The 20,419-nt window shown below is 42.6% G+C and overlaps 1 protein-coding gene across 3 annotated transcripts in view; it reads left to right on the plus strand.

The window, feature by feature from the left end:
- Positions 1 to 20,419, plus strand: part of LOC118302749 (protein unc-13 homolog C) — a 96,311-nt gene that overhangs the window by 29,927 nt on the left and 45,965 nt on the right. For all 3 annotated transcript variants that reach the window (XM_035629165.2, XM_047331707.1, XM_035629168.2), the window contains 7 exons: positions 380 to 521; positions 2,560 to 2,729; positions 4,742 to 4,857; positions 5,098 to 5,261; positions 11,450 to 11,606; positions 11,937 to 12,005; positions 20,258 to 20,347. In XM_035629165.2, coding sequence (XP_035485058.1) covers positions 380 to 521; positions 2,560 to 2,729; positions 4,742 to 4,857; positions 5,098 to 5,261; positions 11,450 to 11,606; positions 11,937 to 12,005; positions 20,258 to 20,347 — 908 coding nt within the window. The remainder of the gene's footprint in view (positions 1 to 379; positions 522 to 2,559; positions 2,730 to 4,741; positions 4,858 to 5,097; positions 5,262 to 11,449; positions 11,607 to 11,936; positions 12,006 to 20,257; positions 20,348 to 20,419) is intronic.

Raw genomic sequence — 20,419 nt, forward strand, 5'->3', positions numbered from 1 at the left:
CTGAGCATACACAAAAAAGATGAATAACGGCGGTTGTCATTAACCAAAGAGCTGCTTTGTTGCCTCCGCTCTTAGCAAGTAGGCAATGTTTTGTAGGCAGTGGAGGCAATGACAGGGCCGTGAGTTTAAAATCGAACCGAAGAATCAAATAGATACAATGCAAGCAAGAAACTAGGAAAGACTAAAATAAAACTATAGAGGTAGATTATTGACTGGGATTTAAAGACTCCTTTTAAAACCTCACCCACCAGCCCTAAAAAAATCAAGTGTTATGTTTGGAACGATTTATATGCATATATGAAATAAAATGCCCTTGAGCTTGTCAGATGTGTTGCCTGTGGTGCTTTTGTGACTCGTCTCTCTCCTGTCTTGTCCCCAGTCATGAGTGCACAGGGTTTACAGGCCAAGGATAAAACCGGCTCCAGCGACCCGTACGTAACCGTCCAGGTGGGCAAGACCAAACGCAGGACGAAGACCATCTTCGGCAACCTCAATCCAGTCTGGGATGAGAAGTTCTACTTGTGAGTGCTCTTTATTCAGTTTTTAACTCTTTATCCGGCCAGATTGTCCCTGCAAAGATTAAGATTGATCTATTCCATGGAAATGTAAAAGGCTTTAGTAAATACATTCAGACGATTTAGTTTCTTTCTTTTTTTTTAATAGCTGGGGAAGCTACTTCAGTTACTCACCAGCTGCACTGCAGAGATTTTGGAGATCCAGCTAAATGCAGCTTTACGATGGCATCCATCAGTTTGGATAACACAGGTTTTAGACCTATTGCTTCAACAACAAACATTTTTTATTTAGTACTGAAGTGTTTTTGAGGCATCACTCGTGTCTCATGATTTTTCCATTATGTTGGATGGGTTTCTGTCCCTTTTTTTAAGCACATGTTATTCTCCTTGGTCTATAAGCATGCACGGTTTATTCCATCCAGTCTTCTGGTTCCCTCGCTTCCTAATGTTTTTAATGCTCTTATTTTTTCCCCAAAAAGCAGGAAATAAAACTGTTGGGCACTTATGAATAGTAGGTTGGTTGGTTGATTGTTACCAAGTTTCTAGGAAAATACTTACTTATATTTACTTGACCCCCAAATAATTACAAAATGTGGTAAATTGGAGCCTTTGAGAACCCTGTACAACGCTTGCTGTTGTTTTTATTTGAACAAAGAACCAGGCTGAAAAGGAAAACTTCGTTTTCTTTTATCAACAGTAGAACCAAAACCAGACCTGGGTGCAGAACAGTGTGTGCTACTGGTTCCAAGCTGATCTTCTGCTACAAGTTGAGCACCAGATGGATATGTCTGCATAAGGTTTATTCAAGTTGTTAGAGGAAAGGTGTACCAAACTTGTGGGATGTTCAGCCCTTCTCAAACCCAAGTCTGGCCCCAACCCACTGTGCATTAGCAGAGCCTTTGCATTATGTATGTATTGAGTCTCTTTTTTGTTTTCTTTTAAACTGTTATCTTCTCTCTATAAATTGGGAATGGATCGGTAAGGGTTTGTCATGTTTACTTCAACCACAGAGAGATCAGCTTAATGGCATTTTTTTCTTTATTCGTGCAAGCATTGAGTTTTCCATCTCTTATCCATGTGAGAAACCATATATATAATTTTTTTTAAATTACACACAGTAAAGTGTATGATTCCATCCTAAAGTCATGTTTCAATTGTTGTTAATACAATTTTCTTTATAGTTTGAGAAAACTCATGAAACGTGATTGAGAAACTGAGATTTTCCGTATTTATATGTGTGTGTCTCCTATTCAAGCTACAGACAAGGCTCCACACCTGTAACGAGACTCCAGCGGTGGCTATAATAAAACTTTTTCCCATTACTACAGGGATGTAGATTAATAGAGCAATACATTACTGTGTGCTTGGCGCAGAGCAAAGCCCAAGACTAGTGCAGCTGCAGCAGCCAGTACTTACCCAGGAAAGGGATTAGTTAGAAACATTTTTTTTTTACTGCAGATACTGTTTCTCTGGCTGTCGCACCCAAGATGTCATTAGAACAAAATGTAATCTGTTGGTTTTAATTCTGGGGCCGAGCAGTCTGACCCCATCTGAAGCTAAATGCTTAGGCCACCTCTGTTCTATTAAGCAGTTTCATGGTAAATGTGTCCCAGCTGCACTAATGTAAGGAGGACCGGAGAGATATTAAGCTTCCACAAACAAGAAATCCCTCTCCTGATAATCTTGACGTACATTGGGGGAAGAATAAAAATGCAAAGATGCACAGTAAAGGTCATGCAATGTCTTCCTCCCAGGAAGCGAGCCCTCCACCACAATCACATTCTCGACATGCACACTCACTCATTCCCTGCCACGTGCGCACACAGTACACACGTTCTCTCATTTGAATCCAGGCACAAACTATTCTCCATATGTTACTTAAAATAGGGGTCGGGATATGTGTGTCTGACCTTATATTTATGCTCGAGCTGTGCGTGCGCTCCACTGACTCGATGAGCTGTCAGCGAATGTGCTGCTGCTGTTTGTGTTGTGTTCCCGTTGCTGTGATTGTTTTGACCTGGCATAATCATCTCTCAACTTGCAGCGAATGTCACAACGCCACTGACCGCATCAAGGTGCGCGTGTGGGACGAAGACGATGACATCAAATCACGGGTGAAGCAGCACTTTAAGCGAGAGTCGGATGATTTCCTGGGCCAGACCATCATTGAGGTTCGCACTCTCAGTGGAGAGATGGATGTCTGGTACAATCTAGGTATGTTACCCCTTTGAGCCCAGTGTTAGGCAGTTATTATAGCAGTTGTTTAGATACAATTATGACTCACATGGCAAAAGAAATAAGCTTTTGAAATAAGACCCATTTGTTATTGTCAGCGCTATTGGTTTGAAATGCTTTGATAATAATGCCTGTAAAATCAGCGTGAAGTGGGTTTGGTCTTGTTTAAAAAACAGTAATGTTTCTATACCATGATAATAATAATAATTATAATGAAAAAAAAATTTGGTCCAGACTCATTAAGGTCATTGAAAATAAAATATACAAAAACACTGTGTGTACCAACAAGTCCTCCAACTCATGCCACGAATCATGCCGTATGTGTTTCATGCGCTCTAATACCAAATCGACCGTTTCCTAAATTAGAGCATCTCCCGGTCACAGGAAGTAAGCCACAAATACTTTTCGCTCAGAGCATTGTGGGGTTCTTTTTGCTCAACCAACGCATGGTTGATAAGCCTGTAAAGGTAAGGGCGATGGTTGTGGTTACATTGCAGAGAATCAGCACAATTACTTTACAGAATATAACTAAATCCATTGAAATATAAACTCTGCGGACTTACCAGGTCTACAGTTGTCTACCTTTGACCACAAAGGTCGTAATAAGCCAATTGATTTGGTCGTTTTTTGGTGGAGGACGGTCTCGTGTGAACTATTGAGCTTCATGAACATTTTCTGTACACCCTCACATTATCCGACCCTTCGCCTCCACTGACAGGATATGATGATACGTGCCCGGTCATATAAACTGTGGTCCACACTCTTCACACAGAGACCTGCGTTTGAGTTTGGTTACTGAGTCTTTCACGGTTTCCACTCTCGTACCTCACCCGTTTCATTATGCAGCCTGAAGTTGAATGGCAGCGTAATGGGAGCTCCCACTTCTGTTGAAGTATTATGACTGGCGGGTGCTGTCATTGTTTGTCTCTCTAGTTAAAAGGAAGCAATTTGCGCTTATAGTGACCCCTGCCCACTGCTGCCGCCCTGCGCCTTTTTAAATGTCCAAAATGAATGTCTAAACAGGCCCTTGCTGGTGTGGTTGTCACCCCTCCAGCTGCTCTCCTCTCTACGCCTCTTCATCTCCTCTTCAATTCACTTACAGCGCTGTGGCTTTGTCACGTTAGTGTTTTTCACTTGTCTGACTCTTGACCCACGGACTGTCGAGGAATATTTCACACATTTGACACAGAAGAGTTGATTTGTATATGAGAGCGAGGGGGGTGGGGGTGCAGCTGCGAAGTCATTAGCTCTAGGATCTGTTAGCAGTGTCTCTACCTGCATTTGTGTGTCTTCGTGACTGCATGTGTATATATACTGTACACGTGTGTTAACATGTGCTTGCAGAGAATAATCTCCATTTCACCACATCTACAACCAAGCACAGCCGGTGATATTGTTCATGCAAGTGTTTTTTCTTGTACTCTGAGCGACTGCATGGCTGCGTGCAGAGATACAGTGTGTCATTGCTGTAGTCTGCGGGCATGATGTCATGCCATTAATGTTCGATAGTTTAGTTAGCTTTAATCTTTTAGTGTTTGATGTGTCGTGCTGAGGTCAAGGACAGATTCCTATTGAGGTGGACAATGATATTGTTAATTGAACTGCACATTGTGTCACTGAATGGGTTCGTGCTTGAGCCTGTGTTCTTTTTACTGAATGTTGTAAAACCTTGATACTATCTAAAATTAGCTGGTTGCACTAACTGCTATCATGAGAACATTTTGAACTGTACACAAAATTTAGAAAGCTTTGCAGAGAAATAACTATAAATCTAGTCTAGTAATAGTAGTAGTAATAACTAAGCTACATCGTTCAGGGCAAAGATCATGTGAGATGCTCACATATGTATTGAAAAAGGACTTGTAGAGTTTATGAATTTATGAAAATGTAACTAGCATTATATCACTATTTAGAGGATGTGGTTTAAAACTGATGATTGTTTTTCAGTCTCTTTTCCAGTTGTGAACTAATTCGCCTTGGCTGTGTTACAGATAAGAGGACAGACAAGTCTGCTGTATCCGGTGCCATTCGGCTCAAGATCAGCGTGGAGATGAAAGGGGAGGAGAATGTGGTTCCCCCTCACGGCCAGTACACCTGTTTACATGAGGTAACCGTCGGAATGAAAATTTGTTCTCACTTAACTCTAGCCGTCATGAAAACAAATCCTAAATTGCAGTGATTGCACAAGAAAGCAAACTAACCAGATGAAAGTTACTCCACCGCAAATAACAGATGGGATTCGCGACTTCAGTGGCTGTCATGCGTCATACCAGGAATTTACTCTTTTGCATGACACTGTGCTCCGTCACCGTGACCTTTGTTGTCTTATCTCTTGTGCCACTCACAGAACCTGTTCCACTACCTGACTGAGGTGAAGAGCAGCGGGGTGGTGAAGATCCCGCAGGTGAAAGGGGACGAGGCGTGGAAGGTCTACTATGACGACGTGTCTCAGGAGATAGTGGACGAGTTCGCCATGAGATACGGAGTGGAGTCCATCTATCAGGCTATGACGTTAGTACCACCCTGATCTATGGCCTTTTACCTCACCAATCTGTCACTGCCTCATTCGGCGGAGTGGAGGAGAGACTTAGATGAGAGAAGGGGGCGCAGGAGGAGAAGAGGAGTTGTAAAGATGTCTCCTCAGCAGAATCAGAGCTTGGAGAACTATCAAGCTCCTAAGTTTCATTGATTAACAGCTGATCCCCTGGAAAAAACTCCCAACCTGCCTTGGTCACATTGATCATGGATACAAAAACAGTCTCATCTCTCTCTCTCGCTCTGTCTCCCTGATCCTCTGTGACCCCGTCCACATACAAATGTCTCTGTCTCCCTTTTCCCCTGGTTTCCCCTCACAAAAACACACACACACACACAAACACACACACACACACACACACACACACACACACTTACAGTAGGCACAAGCAAAGATACACCGTCTGTCACACTGGAATCATTGAATATTGATCAAGGTCATGCAGTGTTAGAATGTGCAGGGTTGATGTGTTGGTTACCCCTGCAGACGCCTGCATCATCACCATCTAACAGTTACATATACAGTATCCGTCTTCCAGTGCACTAGTGGCCACTGTGGCTTTTTCGTGTCAGACATTGGCCTCACATTCGCTAAGTCCTATGCACCTTATTTCAGACACAGTTTTTCCCAAATAAGTCATTTTATGCCAACTTACTCAGAATTCAGAACCTTTCACTGTGGACATCTCCAGTCATACATTATTCAACAAAACTACATTACACTCAGCAAACTGCATTCGAAACTTCTACTACATCACCAACTTGTTAGGTAACTGCGGGTCCTGTCCACGTTGTACAATTGTAGCAAGAGCTCAAGAAGTTTAAACCAACTACAATGTTAAAAATGTTTTGACTAATACACTTTGATTATAAACGTTAGTTTATAATGGAATTGATTAATAAACAATAATGACATATAGTCAACATCAACAAAAGGCAGTGCACCCGTCATGGTGAGACTGCATTCCGTCTGCCTTGGCGTGGATAAAACTTGTCTTCAGTTATTCTTCACACACAATTCAATTCAGCCGCTCTTTGCTGGAGGGATTTTGTTCCTCTGCCTTCCACTTTAAAATCCTCCAGATGTCTTCGATTGGATTCCACTCCTTAACCAGCCGCGTGTGGTTTTTGTTGTGTGTTTGTGATCGTTGTCGTGCTGGAGTAGTCCTCTTCCCGTCAAGCTTCTCAAGATTTGGGAGCCACCTCTTCATTTAATATTTGCATATAAAAACTATAACTCATGCAGCCGCATATTAGCATCCCTCCCACGTCACTACACCCACTCCTCATCTGACCAAAGAAGCTCCTGCCAGTGTTCATCAGGCCTTCTTTCATGTCCGTTGCCAAAGTTTAATGCTGAAGATTTGTTAGTAATGGTTTTTCTCCTCGGATACAACTGAACCGCTGCTGCGACTTGAATTCCGACTCATGCTCCGTAGTGTGCCAGTGGTCTTGTTCTTTCTCCTTTCTCTATGAAGTCTCACATTCTGGTTCCTTGCTTGTTCAGGCATTTCCCCACCTGCTGCATTAGACAAAAACCAGGCGGAAACAAAGAGAGCTGTGCTTTGTTTCATGCAATCAGTCTTGCATGAAAGTGCACTCGCTCTCATTGCATTGGGTCTGTACTTTGGGACCTGAATTTTCTAACCTGATCAAATAACACAAGATCAAATACCTAAAATAACTAAATAGCAATACAGTTATTCTAAAATGACTCAGTTTTGAATCAATTGACTTTTAAGTGATATTACACAGGGGTGAACTCAGTTTTGATGTATACTATTCAAACACAAACCCTCCCTCTGCTCTATTTCCTCTGGTCAGTAACAGATGCATTAGACACAGATGGCAGCTTTGTTTAACACCCCTTATCTCTTGTTCATCGTTTGCTTAAGACTCCTATCGCATTTCATTAATTCAGATATAAATAATCTTTAACAAATAATAAGTTACAGTACATGTAGGGTTAGCGATTCTGGACAATGGCTGGAGAAATCTGCTCATATTTGAACTCAACAGCAGAACAAGTACACCCCTCCCTTCGGTGCTCCTTCAGAAGCTGCAGCCCCATTACTGCACGGGCATTGCCAAGATGGAACCGTCTGCCCGAACGCAAACGCGAACTAAACTAGTGCGAACGCCCCTGTTACTGATTGGCTGGAATAGTGTCGTGCTGTGTGGGTAGAACAGCTTTCTTTGTTTCCCAAATACAGAGCCAGGGCTGTGAACGAAAACCAGATTTTATTTCTCAGCACGCGCACACAACGAACAGCCAGCAGGCCGTGAGGAGATATTCTGGGAATTTGACAAACACTGTATTGGATTACAATCACTTTGTCCACCTTTAATGGGTATCTCTCTCAGCATCACAACTTTGTGATTTCAGTCTGAGCTGCTGTTTCGAAAATTTCTCAGGTGGCATCACCAAAGTGCCCCTTTTCAGCTCTGTGCCCTCGGCAGTATGCGCTTGTTGGACAGCCACAGTAGCTGCCCGTGTAATTACCTGCTGCCACAGTAAATCACACAGTAGTTACACACGGACTGTTTTGGCAAATTGAATGAAAAAAGTGCAATTCACGTTTGTGCTTTCATGTTTGAAAATCTGGCCACATGTATTCCTGAGATTAAGCGACACTTTACAAAAATATTAAGCTGCCATGATCACAGCATCATTTGGTTGAAACCTTTTTTTTTAATGTTGTGAAGTAATAGTTTCTTCAGCGGGTTGTTACTTGCAGGTTACTTGTCAGTTAAGCGTAACCTGTTTCTGATTTTTAGATCCCTCTTATCTTTTCATTTGGTTCCACTGAACTCGATTCAGCCACTTAAATCCCGCAGCAGCTTTTTCATCTGTTGTCCTACCGGCCCTGCGGGGCAAACGTGTCATCGGGTTTCTGCTGAGCTGCCACAAAGCTGTTTCAAGGATCCTTAAACATCCCAAATTGTTACTGTGTCCACATTGGAAAGGAGTGCAACTGCTACCACAAGGATAGCATAAGTGTTGCTGACATACGGAGTTGCAAGGTGACAGGCTGTCGTTTCTGTGTGACGCCGTATTGCAGCATGTGGAGGGCTGCGTGGTTATTTAAGTACGGACAGGTGAAGCAGTAAGTCGCCTTGTTACCAGCTTTCTCAGGCGGAGTTAATGCTTCAGGACCTATACTTTTATTAAAGCTTGGCGTTTCTCATATCTGCGCTTATTATGCTTCACCAGAAATTTATCAAAAAGGCTTTACCTTCCTGTTTTCTCCATCATAGAACCCTAACTCCCAGTCACTCCTTACATGATGGCTGCATAAATCACAGCAGCTGCGCCCCCCCATCAACCCGCATCACATCCCTCCCTCATGGTTCTTTATCTACACTCTATCGCCACCCCCACCAACCTCGCCCCCCCCCCCCCGCCCACTTTCCCTTCATCTTTTTCACAATTCTCACAGCTGTCCGAAACCGTGAAATTATATGGAAGTGTGCGCCTGTATAGTTATGTCTCGTCCGCTGTTAAAAACCAAGGCAGGGTGACGATAGGAGAAGAAATGACGCCCTCTTGAAAACTGGCTCGGGAGATCCAGCTCTAAAAGCGCTCTGGGAATTTAGCGGATGCCAACATCACTCTCTTTGCATCACTCCCTTTGCTCGCCTAACCCCAAGTGCTCCTGGGTAATTTGGAGGCTGAAAGCAAAGTAATTAAATAGGCCTCCAGACGAGAGCATATTTGTGTGCCTATCTGTGTGTGTGTGTGCGTGCGCCCGCGTGTGTGTATGGCTGTGCACTTGAGAAGGAGAGTAAGTCTGTAATCATTACTCCACATGAGGCAATGAGTCACTGAGCCAGATTTGTTGGTTTCAAACTCTTTGTACACATGGTCACCTGCACTATCCACAAATACACACGGAACAACATGTCGATTACATACATCTGAAGATGAATACCAGTTTATATTATACTGCCACTAATTTCTGTCGATTGCATCTTAAATTGAAGTTGAGTTAATCATTGAAATGTGCTTCTTCATTTCTTTTGAGATGAAATCGTGTGGTTGGTAGGCTAAAGGAAACAGTTGGCTAAGTAAATTATAGTGAAATCTATGTTTCCGTATGTTAAAGAATGATCATCAAATGAATTCTGTATTTTTGGAGCCCAGCCTACTTTTTCTCACTTTAAGCTCTCAGGTCAGTGTGTGAAATTGAGGATGTAGACGAAAGCAAAATTCTGAACCGCAACACAAAAATGAACACATTCATGATGTCATCGTATTTGTTTTCCGTCGAGAGTCGGACACCTTAAGCCCGTCATCTGTTTGCACATCGGTTTCCCTCAGACATTGCACAGACAGGGTAAAGTCTGTTTAATGTCTGGTTCAACTGATTTGGCCATTTGCATTCACACACACACACACACACACCTCCTCCAGGCAATGTCTTGAATAGCTCCGGTTTGCAGTGCATGTGTGAAAGCAGCTTTTGTTTCTCCTCTCTCTGGGTAGCAAACTGCTGCTCCGCCACTGACAGAGTAGACACAGATTGAGGTTTGACTCGCTCTCTCAGCACAGCACCGGCAACTCTCCTTTGTGGACAGTAGCTCGGGTTTATCACAAGATTTGCCACTAGGAGCTTCTTTGGAAAAAGGAGTCTGATAATTGAAACTGTTCATGACAATTCTTTTTCAAAGAGCAACAGCCTCAGCCAATGGCATGACCACAGCCACTCAAAAGGCACTCGGTCGAGAAGGAAGCCCCTGTAAACGCAGGCGAAATAAGATCAGCGAGTTTACACATATTCCTGTAAACACCGATTATTGCCGATATACATTTTCACATGCGGCGTACTATCAAGAATAAGACAACCCTTCATGTGCTGTATGAATGAGGATGGAGCTTGCAGCCTATCTTCATGTTCACTATATATATACTGTAGGTACCAGTGAATTATAATGTAGGAGTATTATGTGAAGCAGCAGTATGAAGTGTTAAGATAAGCATATGCTCTTCACTCAGGCAGCGATCCCTGCTCGAACCAGGCCTCTCAGGCACCGGCACTTATTTACCGGCGCGGTGCTGGTGCAGGTGTGTGTGTGTTTGTGTGTGTGTGTGTGGGGAGTAAGAGAGAAAGTTTACTTTCATCTGACATGTTCTTCTCCGTTCTACTTCTTGCCCCTTATTTATTTAAATTTTCCTTTTTTCTCTGACATCATTATTATTGTCCTCAATGCTTTACCAATATTGTCAATCTGACATACGTGCCAATTTGAAATGGAAATTGAGCAAAAGAGAGAGATCATGTGTAATCTGAAGTGCACGGCAGTGCACGTGACTCTCTGGTTGTGTGTCGTTTAAAGTTCAGGGAGTTACAAGTGCTGCATGTGCTGGAGAAAAGGACAAAGGAAGACAAGTTTGCAACACTAAAATGATTATAATAATTCCTCCTCTGAGAAAGACAATAGTTTGTGGACTCACCTCAGTGGAAAAGACATACCGTGGGAAATTCAAAACAACTAAGTTTAATGGTATACAGTAAAATTCTTATTCATCTCTTCTGCTCTTTCGGATATATGTTTATTTCTCTGCCTCCAGAGGAACCCTGGATTTACTATCAGACCTACCTACTTTGCCTCCATTAGTACTTCGCAGCCTTGTGTCATTAACAGCACAGGTTGTACAGCTTTGATTTATGACGTCGTTTTCTGTAGATAGTCACTGAAGACACTTTTTTTTACTTCATGAACAGGTCAGTGAATGTCTTATGCACCAGGAGTAATTGTGTGGAACATTAAAAATTCTCTCTCTCCTCAGCAGTCAGAAGGTGAAGATACTGTAGAAAAGAAATGCTGCTCACTTTTTGTTTTGCAGTGGAAATATGGATATGGTATGGGCTTTTTTTGAGTTGCTGAAGGCGAAGTTTTCTAAGACATTTTTTATACATATATTCTTCATCAGCACTGGTTAACTTGTGGATTTTGGGACTTTTTTTAGGGCATATTAATTGCTTGATCATTTTATTTCTCTATTTCAACTGTCTAGTTGGTGCTGAGTCTCACATTGTCCCTGTTTGTTAAATGTTCGTCTACATGGATCCTTGGTGAATAAATGATGTTGCACCAAAATGGCTACATCACTGCCCCTTAAATGCTGTATGGAGTAATAGCTGTTTATTTTTCCTTTGCAGGCATTTCTCATGTCTGTCAGCCAAGTACATGTGTCCTGGTGTGCCAGCAGTGATGAGCAACCTGCTTGCTAACATCAATGCCTACTTCGCCCACACCACCACCACCACCACAACCACTGCCTCCGCCTCTGACCGATTTGCTGCCTCTAACTTTGGAGTAAGTTTTCCTAATCTCGTCTTGTTGTCTGACATCTGCAGACAATGCTAAATGGAAAATGTGGGTTATCTATGGTGTCAGGTTTAAGATGAATAACATTTATTGCTCCCTTATATCCTGTTAAAACCTCAGAGGTTCCCCGCAGTTTCAAATTGAACTTTTAATAAGCTAATGTTATGAGGCATCAAATAATATTTCCAGGCAGGGAGCCGACTCTGGCAGTTTGGCCGTATCACAAGATTTTGTTCCAGGAAGTAAAAATTAATCACTGTTATAAATGTTTAAGATGTGATGACGTTGAGTTGATTTATGAAATTCTTTTCCTGGCAGAGGGAGAAGTTTGTCAAATTACTGGATCAGCTGCATAACTCATTGAGGATCGATCTGTCTAAATATCGGGTACGTATGAACTTTCTGGATGTTTACAGGAGGCATGTTCTCGTTTGTCTGTGTGTGTGTTGGCAAAGCGGTGCAGTGGCTACAAAGACATGTCATTGGAGGCCCCAATTGCCTCTAGATGTGAATGCGAGTGTGGATGGTCGTTTGTCCCTGTATGTCAGCTCAGTGATGGGCTGGTGACCTGTCAGTGGTGTGCCCCGCCTCTCGCCCAATGTCAGCTGGGATTGTTCCCAGCCCCCCTGCAACCCTGAAAGGATCAACAGTGGTCGGTTGATTTGTCGGTGAGACATCTGTCACCTCCAAACAAGGATCTTTTCACAGTTTTCTGTCCTAAGAAATATTGTCTATAGGGGCTGCATTCTCATTGGAATTTCTGTTTCACTCATTGCAAAGGCAATTTTCCTTTTCTGTGGAAACGCAGGTTGTTGTTTAGTTTACTCTTCTGACGGTAGTGTTGACATTCAAGTCACCTGCTTATCTGGATGATTTGATAGAGGCCTCCAGGTTGATTCAACTCTGTTTACAGTACACTGTGTACTCTCCACATCTGGTGCGGAGCAGCAATCCATTCGCCGCCAATGCCAAATGTTTGTCGCTGTTACATTATACATGTAGATGTAATGATGTCACCAGGAATGACATTTGATAATGTCACATGTGCTACACTCGTATTAACAACATAAAGTATACAGTATGCATAATTTACATGGCTTTGAAGTCTTTGTGGTTTTAAGCTGTGAGAATGAAGTCATTTGTGGGATGTATGTTTAGGAAAGGCCGATATTATAGATGGATGCCTATAATCAGAGACAGACAAATGTCATGTAATGCAAAGTTACTCAAAGGAATCAAAAAGACTTAATTCAATTTTATCAAAAAAATAGGACTGCACCAACCTCTAAAAGAAATGTGGGGGCTTCCTCCTTGACTTGTTTTACAACTTGTAGATGGAAGAATGTGTTTGGAATTGTTTTTTTTAATTTGTTTTTTTATTTAATTCCCTGAGTACTTTGGCAGCTTTAAACCAGTGGTGTAGTCGGACACATAAATATCAATAACCAGCCTGTGGTGTTAAGCACGACCATTGACATCTGAAGAAATAGAGCTCCTTGTGGTTCAATAAATAGAGCCTGTCGTGTGAATACAGTGTCCGCCTGCCACAGTAGCTCATGGATTGCGGGTATTGGACACCTTGGAAACTAGGTGGTGTACTTCCACATCTCTATATATTGACCATGGCGTCTACAGATTGATTTGATGTTGGCTATTACTAATGTCAAAAACTGTTGAACAACGGGAACTGTTTCAAAATAATGTGAAACATCTTTGTAGATATAGGTTTTATTCATGGGAAAGATGTATGTTTTGTTTGTTTTTGTATTATAGTCAGATGTTTCATTATGATCACATCCATCATTGTGAGCTACTTAGCCATCCATACTGTACTGCAACCAAAACAAAGGTGGTGCACAGAGTTGAGAGCTTCTGAGATGGTGTAGGAAAACACGTTCTTCATCATCATTTGTTTTTGGGGTTTTAAGTGAACGATGGCCACAAGGCAACTTTTTCCTGCTGTATTGATGTTTTTCTTGTTGACATGTCGTGCTCCATGTAAACTGCTGTCAGGCACTGTACATGTGGTCTGTGTCCATGAATCTCTGTGCTTTGCAATCTGGCACCATCTTGCATGACGTGTTGTTGTGTGCATTCTTATGATTGTCTCATCATTAGTGATGTAAGAATATTGAGGTTCATAATTTTATATTTCTATTTTAGCCCAGTCTGCTCTGATTGGCCAGCTGGCCCACTCTGTTGTGATTGGTCAACCGCCTCCAGGGCATGTAGGAAGTGTCGGCCTCCGCTCTCGTTGCACCTGGCTTTGTTTGTGGGAGTCGGTACTAGCCGCTAGGCGTGCTTCATGCACGATGAGTGACATTTGACACTTAACCGCAGACCTTTAATATAATTTTTAATTTAAAAGAACAATCAAAAACATTGTTACCCACTTGACATTTTTTTCATAAAATGTGCCAATCAAACAAATGGTTTAGCTTCAAATAGTGAAGTGAAGAAACTGGACTCTTGTAACCAGGAATTCATCTCCGATTACCAGAAATCTGCTGCCCTCAGGCCACTAATGGTTCCGATGTATTTTACTCAGGCAGATTGAAATCCTGACATACAGCACATAATCTTCCAGAGGAATCCCAGAAGAGTGTAATCCTGTTAGACACCGCACACCACCACAAACATACTCACAAACACACACAAACACTCATTTGCCTCACCCTGTATATGCATCCACATGCAGGAGCACAATACGGACATGCACACTGGCTTTCATCTCCCCTCTCTCCATTGCTCTTGCTCTCTCTTACTCACACACAAAGACGACGACCGAATCTCTCCTACACACTCTCTCACAAATGTGCAGGCATCCACAATGCCTGGTTACTGACTCACACACGGGTACGCACCTGAGCAGCCAAAGACATAAGCATCTCCAGGCTCCTTCCCATTGCACAGCGAACTGTAATTGAAAGTTGACCCTCTCAGCTATAACGTGACCCAAAATGCAGCATGTCGTTGAGTGCGTGCTGCCTTTGGTTCCCGTTCTTTGTCACAGCTCGTTGTGTGAAACCACGAGTGTTTACAGAGACACACCCTGGTAGCGGAACATCCTGCTGTCGGCCTTCAAAGGCTGAGGGAAGGGACGGCGAGCACATGGTGAGAAGGACTCGAGGGAGACACGGAATGAAGTTGCAAATAATGAGGGAGGTATAAAAGAGGATTTGGAAAGAGAGGTGGATGAAATAAGCAGAGAGAGGGAGTTAGAGGAGCAGGGATTTGGACAAAGAGGGACAAGACGGATGGAAGTAGAGGTGGAGATCGAAAAAAAGAGGAGAGGAGAAACAGATGTGGAATAAAAGACAGCATGGTGGGTGGGTGGCAGAGGAGGAGAGAGAGGGTTAAGTGAAGGAGAGATGGCCTCCTTTATTTTCAGATGGCCTGGCTGTCTGGCGATAACACATTCACTGTGACCAGTCACAGAATATCACGTTGGCTTCACCTGCCAGCACTGCCCTGCTGCTCTCTTGTCAAGTCTGCCACAGACCAGTGGTTCTCACACACACACACACACACACACACACACGCACACACACACACACACACACACACACACACACACAAAGACATAGTTCATACTCTCACTTTCTGAAGCTGTCCTATAGACGCAGCCTGCCACTCTTGGACAGTAATAAGATTCAGATCTGACTCCCCTGCCCGTTCGCCGTATGGATTTCCCTATAATGACATTCTGAGGGAGATTGAGTTTGCTTTTGTAAAACAGAGGGCTTAAATCAGCAGAGGGAGCCGCGGTGCCGCTGCCACTCTACATTTTGCTGCATATGCGTTTCTTCCCTTTTAAACTTTATCCTGTAACAACCCTGATACACAGCGACACCCTGTATGGCCAGCCTGTCCCAGCTGGGATTAGAAAGTTTCTCCAGGTCGGACACAATACCTCAGTATTGGGAGCACGCTGCAAGGGATTTGAGCCGTTAGTTTAGTTTTGATATAAAGTAAGGTTTGTTCGGTAAGCACCCCTGGGAGATGTGTGCTCCTCGCTTAAAATGGAACTCGGAACAGAATCTTATTGGCCCTGTGGAGAAAAGGTTACTTAATGCAAACAGCTGGTTTGTTGGTCCTTGTGGTGCAGAAGAGTCTGCAGGCTCCTGCAGCATCTTCTGTTGTTCTATACTATTCTATATTCTTTCTACAGTAAGATGGAATCAGCCACATTGACCTGTATTACAGCTGATTAAGCATCATATGAACCAAATTGCAGTAATTTCCTGGCACTATAGAACAGTCCAGTACAGAAACATACACTTAGTCAACACCACACATGAGTCATACTAATTTTTTTTTATATAAGAAAATGTTTTGGAAAACAAAGTTTCATCTGCAATGTTCATGAATGTGGGGGATAATGATGTCTTTGCACAGCAAATCCTGCATAGAGCGTAACATTTGACAATGTGAAAAAGCCAGGCACAGGTGACAAGGTAGTGTCACCTTTCCCAGAGTGCGGAAAAAAATTAAAGCTGAGGCTCATTATGGGTAGTGACATATCATTTCATTTATTCCCTTTTCCACACAAACAGACACTTGCTCTGATACATATGCCTTTGCTCAGGATGGTCCCAGTGCAGACTGACCAGTGTTATGCTCCTATGGCAGTTTAAGGTCCAGTCACTACTTTTCATCTCTTTTAACACGACAACCTGCAATTGCTCTACCTGTTGCCCAGTGTTTGACAACAGAAACTTTTTTTTAAAGCCACGAGGTATCCTCGGTAATCAACGGTAAAACAGTCATCCACTCAGCCAGTGTTACATCGCATAAAGAACTTACTTTGAGGGTTAAATATTCACCATTACTGCAGTACATTTGCATTTTTTGAAGCAAACGTTCAAACAGGTTAATTTATTGAAAAATTGAACATAAGGAATCCTAAGATGGCGGAGTGGGGCAGGTGGGGCCGCTGAGTAGCAGGACTGAGGCAGGTAATGCTGTGTGGCAGCTGAGGCAGGAATCTTCCATCTCGGGGTAGAGGAGGAACCGAGTGTGGCAGGCAGACCACAGAAAGGAGGAGCAGCAGTCCGAGGCAGAAGGAGAACAAGGATTTCCCGATCAGGACGCAAACCCGAGGAAAGTACAGTATGTAGAAGGAGGTTTGGCCGTACGGTTTGTACCGCAACGGATACAATGAACTAACTGGCGGTGAGGGGAGAGAAAGACTGGGTCTTTATCCTTCTGGCTTCAGGTGGAGAAGATGAGCTCAACATTTGACGAGGGGTCAGGCGTGTATATCCGATGGTGGAAGAAACTTGATCACCGTGCCCCGGTAGACAGAGACACATATACGCGAACACACAGATAGAAAAACTGTAGGAACATGCAGAAAAAACACAGAATGGAAAAAAAATAACACATTGGCAGCAATGGCAGCCTCAAGTCTTGGACATGATCCTACGATCTTGGCGCACCTTAGGTCCAGGCTTAGCCAAGTTGGATTCATAACATCGCACAGTCATTTTCAGGTCTTTTCCTGAGATGCTCTGTTGGGTTCAGGCCAGGACTCTGGTCCAGCCACTCCAGGACTTTTCACCCAATTTTTCAGACAAGAAACATCTCTAGTTTTGCGTCGTTGTATATGGCATATTGTAAATGCTCCCTCCATCCCGAGCCCTCTGGAAAATGGGTTGTTCTGTATTTTTCTGCAGCCATCTTTCCCACGATTCTGTCAGCTCTCCGAGCCCCCGTTGCAGAAAAAGGGATTGTATTAATGAGGTGATGCTGAGTGCATCAACAATACATCGACATTAATTATCATTTGCTATGTTTTCAACAGGGACATTTTTTAATATTTAATAGTGATACTCTACCAGGACTGATACTGTGACCGTGAAAAGATACAATAATGCTAGCAAGACGTAAAAAATATTATACTTCTGGAATAACTTCCAAATGTATGAACATGACCGTCTGACCCCTGATAGAAGCACAATAGCAAATGTGATTGTAAGTGAGATATTTCAGTCGTCTGCTTTGAATGAATTTGCAAAACCTTCCCAAAAGCTGTTTCTGTGGAGTGCTGTGTGTAGAAAGTTTTCTGAAGGTTTACAGTGTATTGTTTACACCAACATCAGAGCTCAGCTACATTATATGAGAAGAAGATCGATCAAAGAGTCAATGCCCCCATCCTGGGATTATCATCACAATATGGGTAATAAGAAAATTTGAAATGGTCAAGTCATGGTAAAAACATGTTGCTGTAAATTTGCACTGTTTTTTTAGGTTGACAATCATATTGATGCTAAGCAGTTGGTGCTTTGGTGTATTTCTCTTAGTGTTGGCATAGGCCCAACTGAATGTCCAATGTAAACTAGAACAAAGAACTAAAAGCTCATCAGCACTACTCGTTCTTTGTCCCATCTCACGAAGGACTATCTGACTACTTTGAAAGGCAGTGCTGATGTTTCACCTACTAGATGGATGATTTGCTTTATTAGTATGCTGGCCTGCTCCTGGGCAATAAATCTTTTTCCTTTTCTCTTTTGTTTTTCTTTTGAGGAAGTTGGAGTTTTCTCATTTCTGGTCTTTATGCATTCAGACATAGAGGCTGTTAGAGGTAGACATGGTTCTTTTCACTATGCTTGATGCTTCTAGAAACAGCTAACTTTGAGAATAGTGTTTCTCTCTGAGCATTTGGTATATTAACATCAGTTTTTTCAGTTGGACCCTGGGTGATTCATCTCTGTGTCAGTGATAGAGAGAGGCTGAAATACAATCAAAATCATCAAAATCAAATTAGACTGGTAGTGGAGATCATTACATCTTGTGTGTAGACATTCGGCTTTTGCGAGGAACACACCTACCTCATTTGCAGCAACCATAATGAGTTTCAATGAACATTAGAGGATGCTCTACATTAGTCACCACAACTAGACGGCTGGATTACTTTTTAATGTCAGCGAATCCATACATGTACAGATCTAAAATGCTACACTCAGACGTATTTCTCCATTTAAATGTGTAGAATAGGAAATAAGATTCTATCGTGTCTGCAATTCAAATGAATCATTCAATTTTAAAGCGTAGCAATGGATCAGACTTGCAGTATCACTGGAGGGCAGAGTGGAGGCAGTGAAGGCCGCACATTTTGTTGTGTAATTCAACTGTAATGTGACTGGGATTTTCATATCCAAGATGAACATGAACAGAGAAAACTCTGATTAGTTGGACACTTCTTCAGTAATAAAGGTGCTTCAGTGGATTACCTTTGTTTTTTTAAGAATCATGTTTGGCAATACAATCACATTGCAGTCTAAAAATATTTTAATGGTCGCAATTCCTACACCCAAAATAAGACACTTTTCATTCCGTTGTAATAATAACTGTTCCAACCATAGGTTCCTACACAGTGATAGCAGGACGTGTACAGACACCATCATTCAAGGTTGCAGTAGGGGCTATAATAACCACAGGGGCTGATGGTTTCTCCCGTGACTGAAGGCTACGCATATGTGACGTTATTGTGAGAGAAATGTCAGTGTCGGCAGACAGAGAAAGGTTAGTGACTGATGGCACTTCTGTGAGCCACGTTGTGACTGAGACAGGTGGAGGTACAGTAGCTGTGAGAAAATTCTGCTCTCTCCCGATATCCCTGATGGACATACTGTATATTAAATGGAGTCTGCTGGGGACTGGGTTCTCCAGCTTCCTGTGTCACATTTTAAAATTAACACTGCAGTCTTTCACCTAGGAAAAAAAAATTCATGGAATACCAAACTAACTGTGTTGTTAATATTATGCATGGATGCAAACTGCCTTTAATCCAAGGTTTAAAAAAAAAAATGGGATTAATTTTCCCATCAGCAGCCAAACACAGTATAACTGGTGCATCTTGTGTTCCAAGCTTGTTTGCCTGCGGGCTATTTGATTTATTTTTATTGCAGGCGACGCTTTCACCTCGGAACTAGATTTTTTCTATAAACCATTTGTCTGGAGAAATATACTGCAAGCCCTCAGTACACAGATGACTGTGAGGCATTTGGCATATTTTTTCCATTTTCTCTCGGTTGGCTTTTGGTTTGCGTTGAACAATTATTCTTGAAAACTGGTCATGTTGAATCATTTATCAACCCAATGAAAAATTCTCTACTGCTCACAACCTGAAGATGTCAGGTGAGTTTTGCTTCTCTGGTGTTGATCTCAGATACAGTAGACCTCTCCTGCACATGTGCTGTCAGACCTCCAGGTTGCTGCGAAGATTTGGCTTTATTTCCCAAATCTCTGCTATGCATTTATTGACAAGGGAGAGGAAACAAGAATTTTTTTTATTATTAGAGCACTGAGTGAGTAGGAGAAGTAGGATAACGTATGGGGCAGTGATGCCTTTCCTCAGGGCTGTCAGGGCTTTATATGCTCCCCGTCACGGTGCCCTGCACTGCCTGATGACTTCATGGCCCTGAAATAGAGGTTTTCATCAGCAGAGACCTCCCTTGTCCACTAAACGATTAGACAGACAGTCATTTTGTTATGATTGCTGGGCGTTGCTCTGTAATCAATTTCAATGTTTTGGCCTAAGTGATGTGATGTGGGGGGCGACTCTAAAAGGCTGATTTCAACAAGATGTCCTCTCGCCTCATCTTATTGTCCTCTTCCTCTCCCTCTTACCCCAGGACAATTTCCCTGCTGGAAACCCAGAGCGACTCCAAGATCTGAAGTCCACTGTTGATCTGCTGACCAGCATCACCTTCTTCAGGATGAAGGTATAGTCTGTGTGTATGTGGAAGAGAAAGTGTCTAAGTTGTGTGGGCAGGGAACAAATTGAATGGCAGCGG

Source organism: Scophthalmus maximus, chromosome 4 (assembly GCF_022379125.1).
Source record: "Scophthalmus maximus strain ysfricsl-2021 chromosome 4, ASM2237912v1, whole genome shotgun sequence".
Taxonomy (NCBI): domain Eukaryota; kingdom Metazoa; phylum Chordata; class Actinopteri; order Pleuronectiformes; family Scophthalmidae; genus Scophthalmus; species Scophthalmus maximus.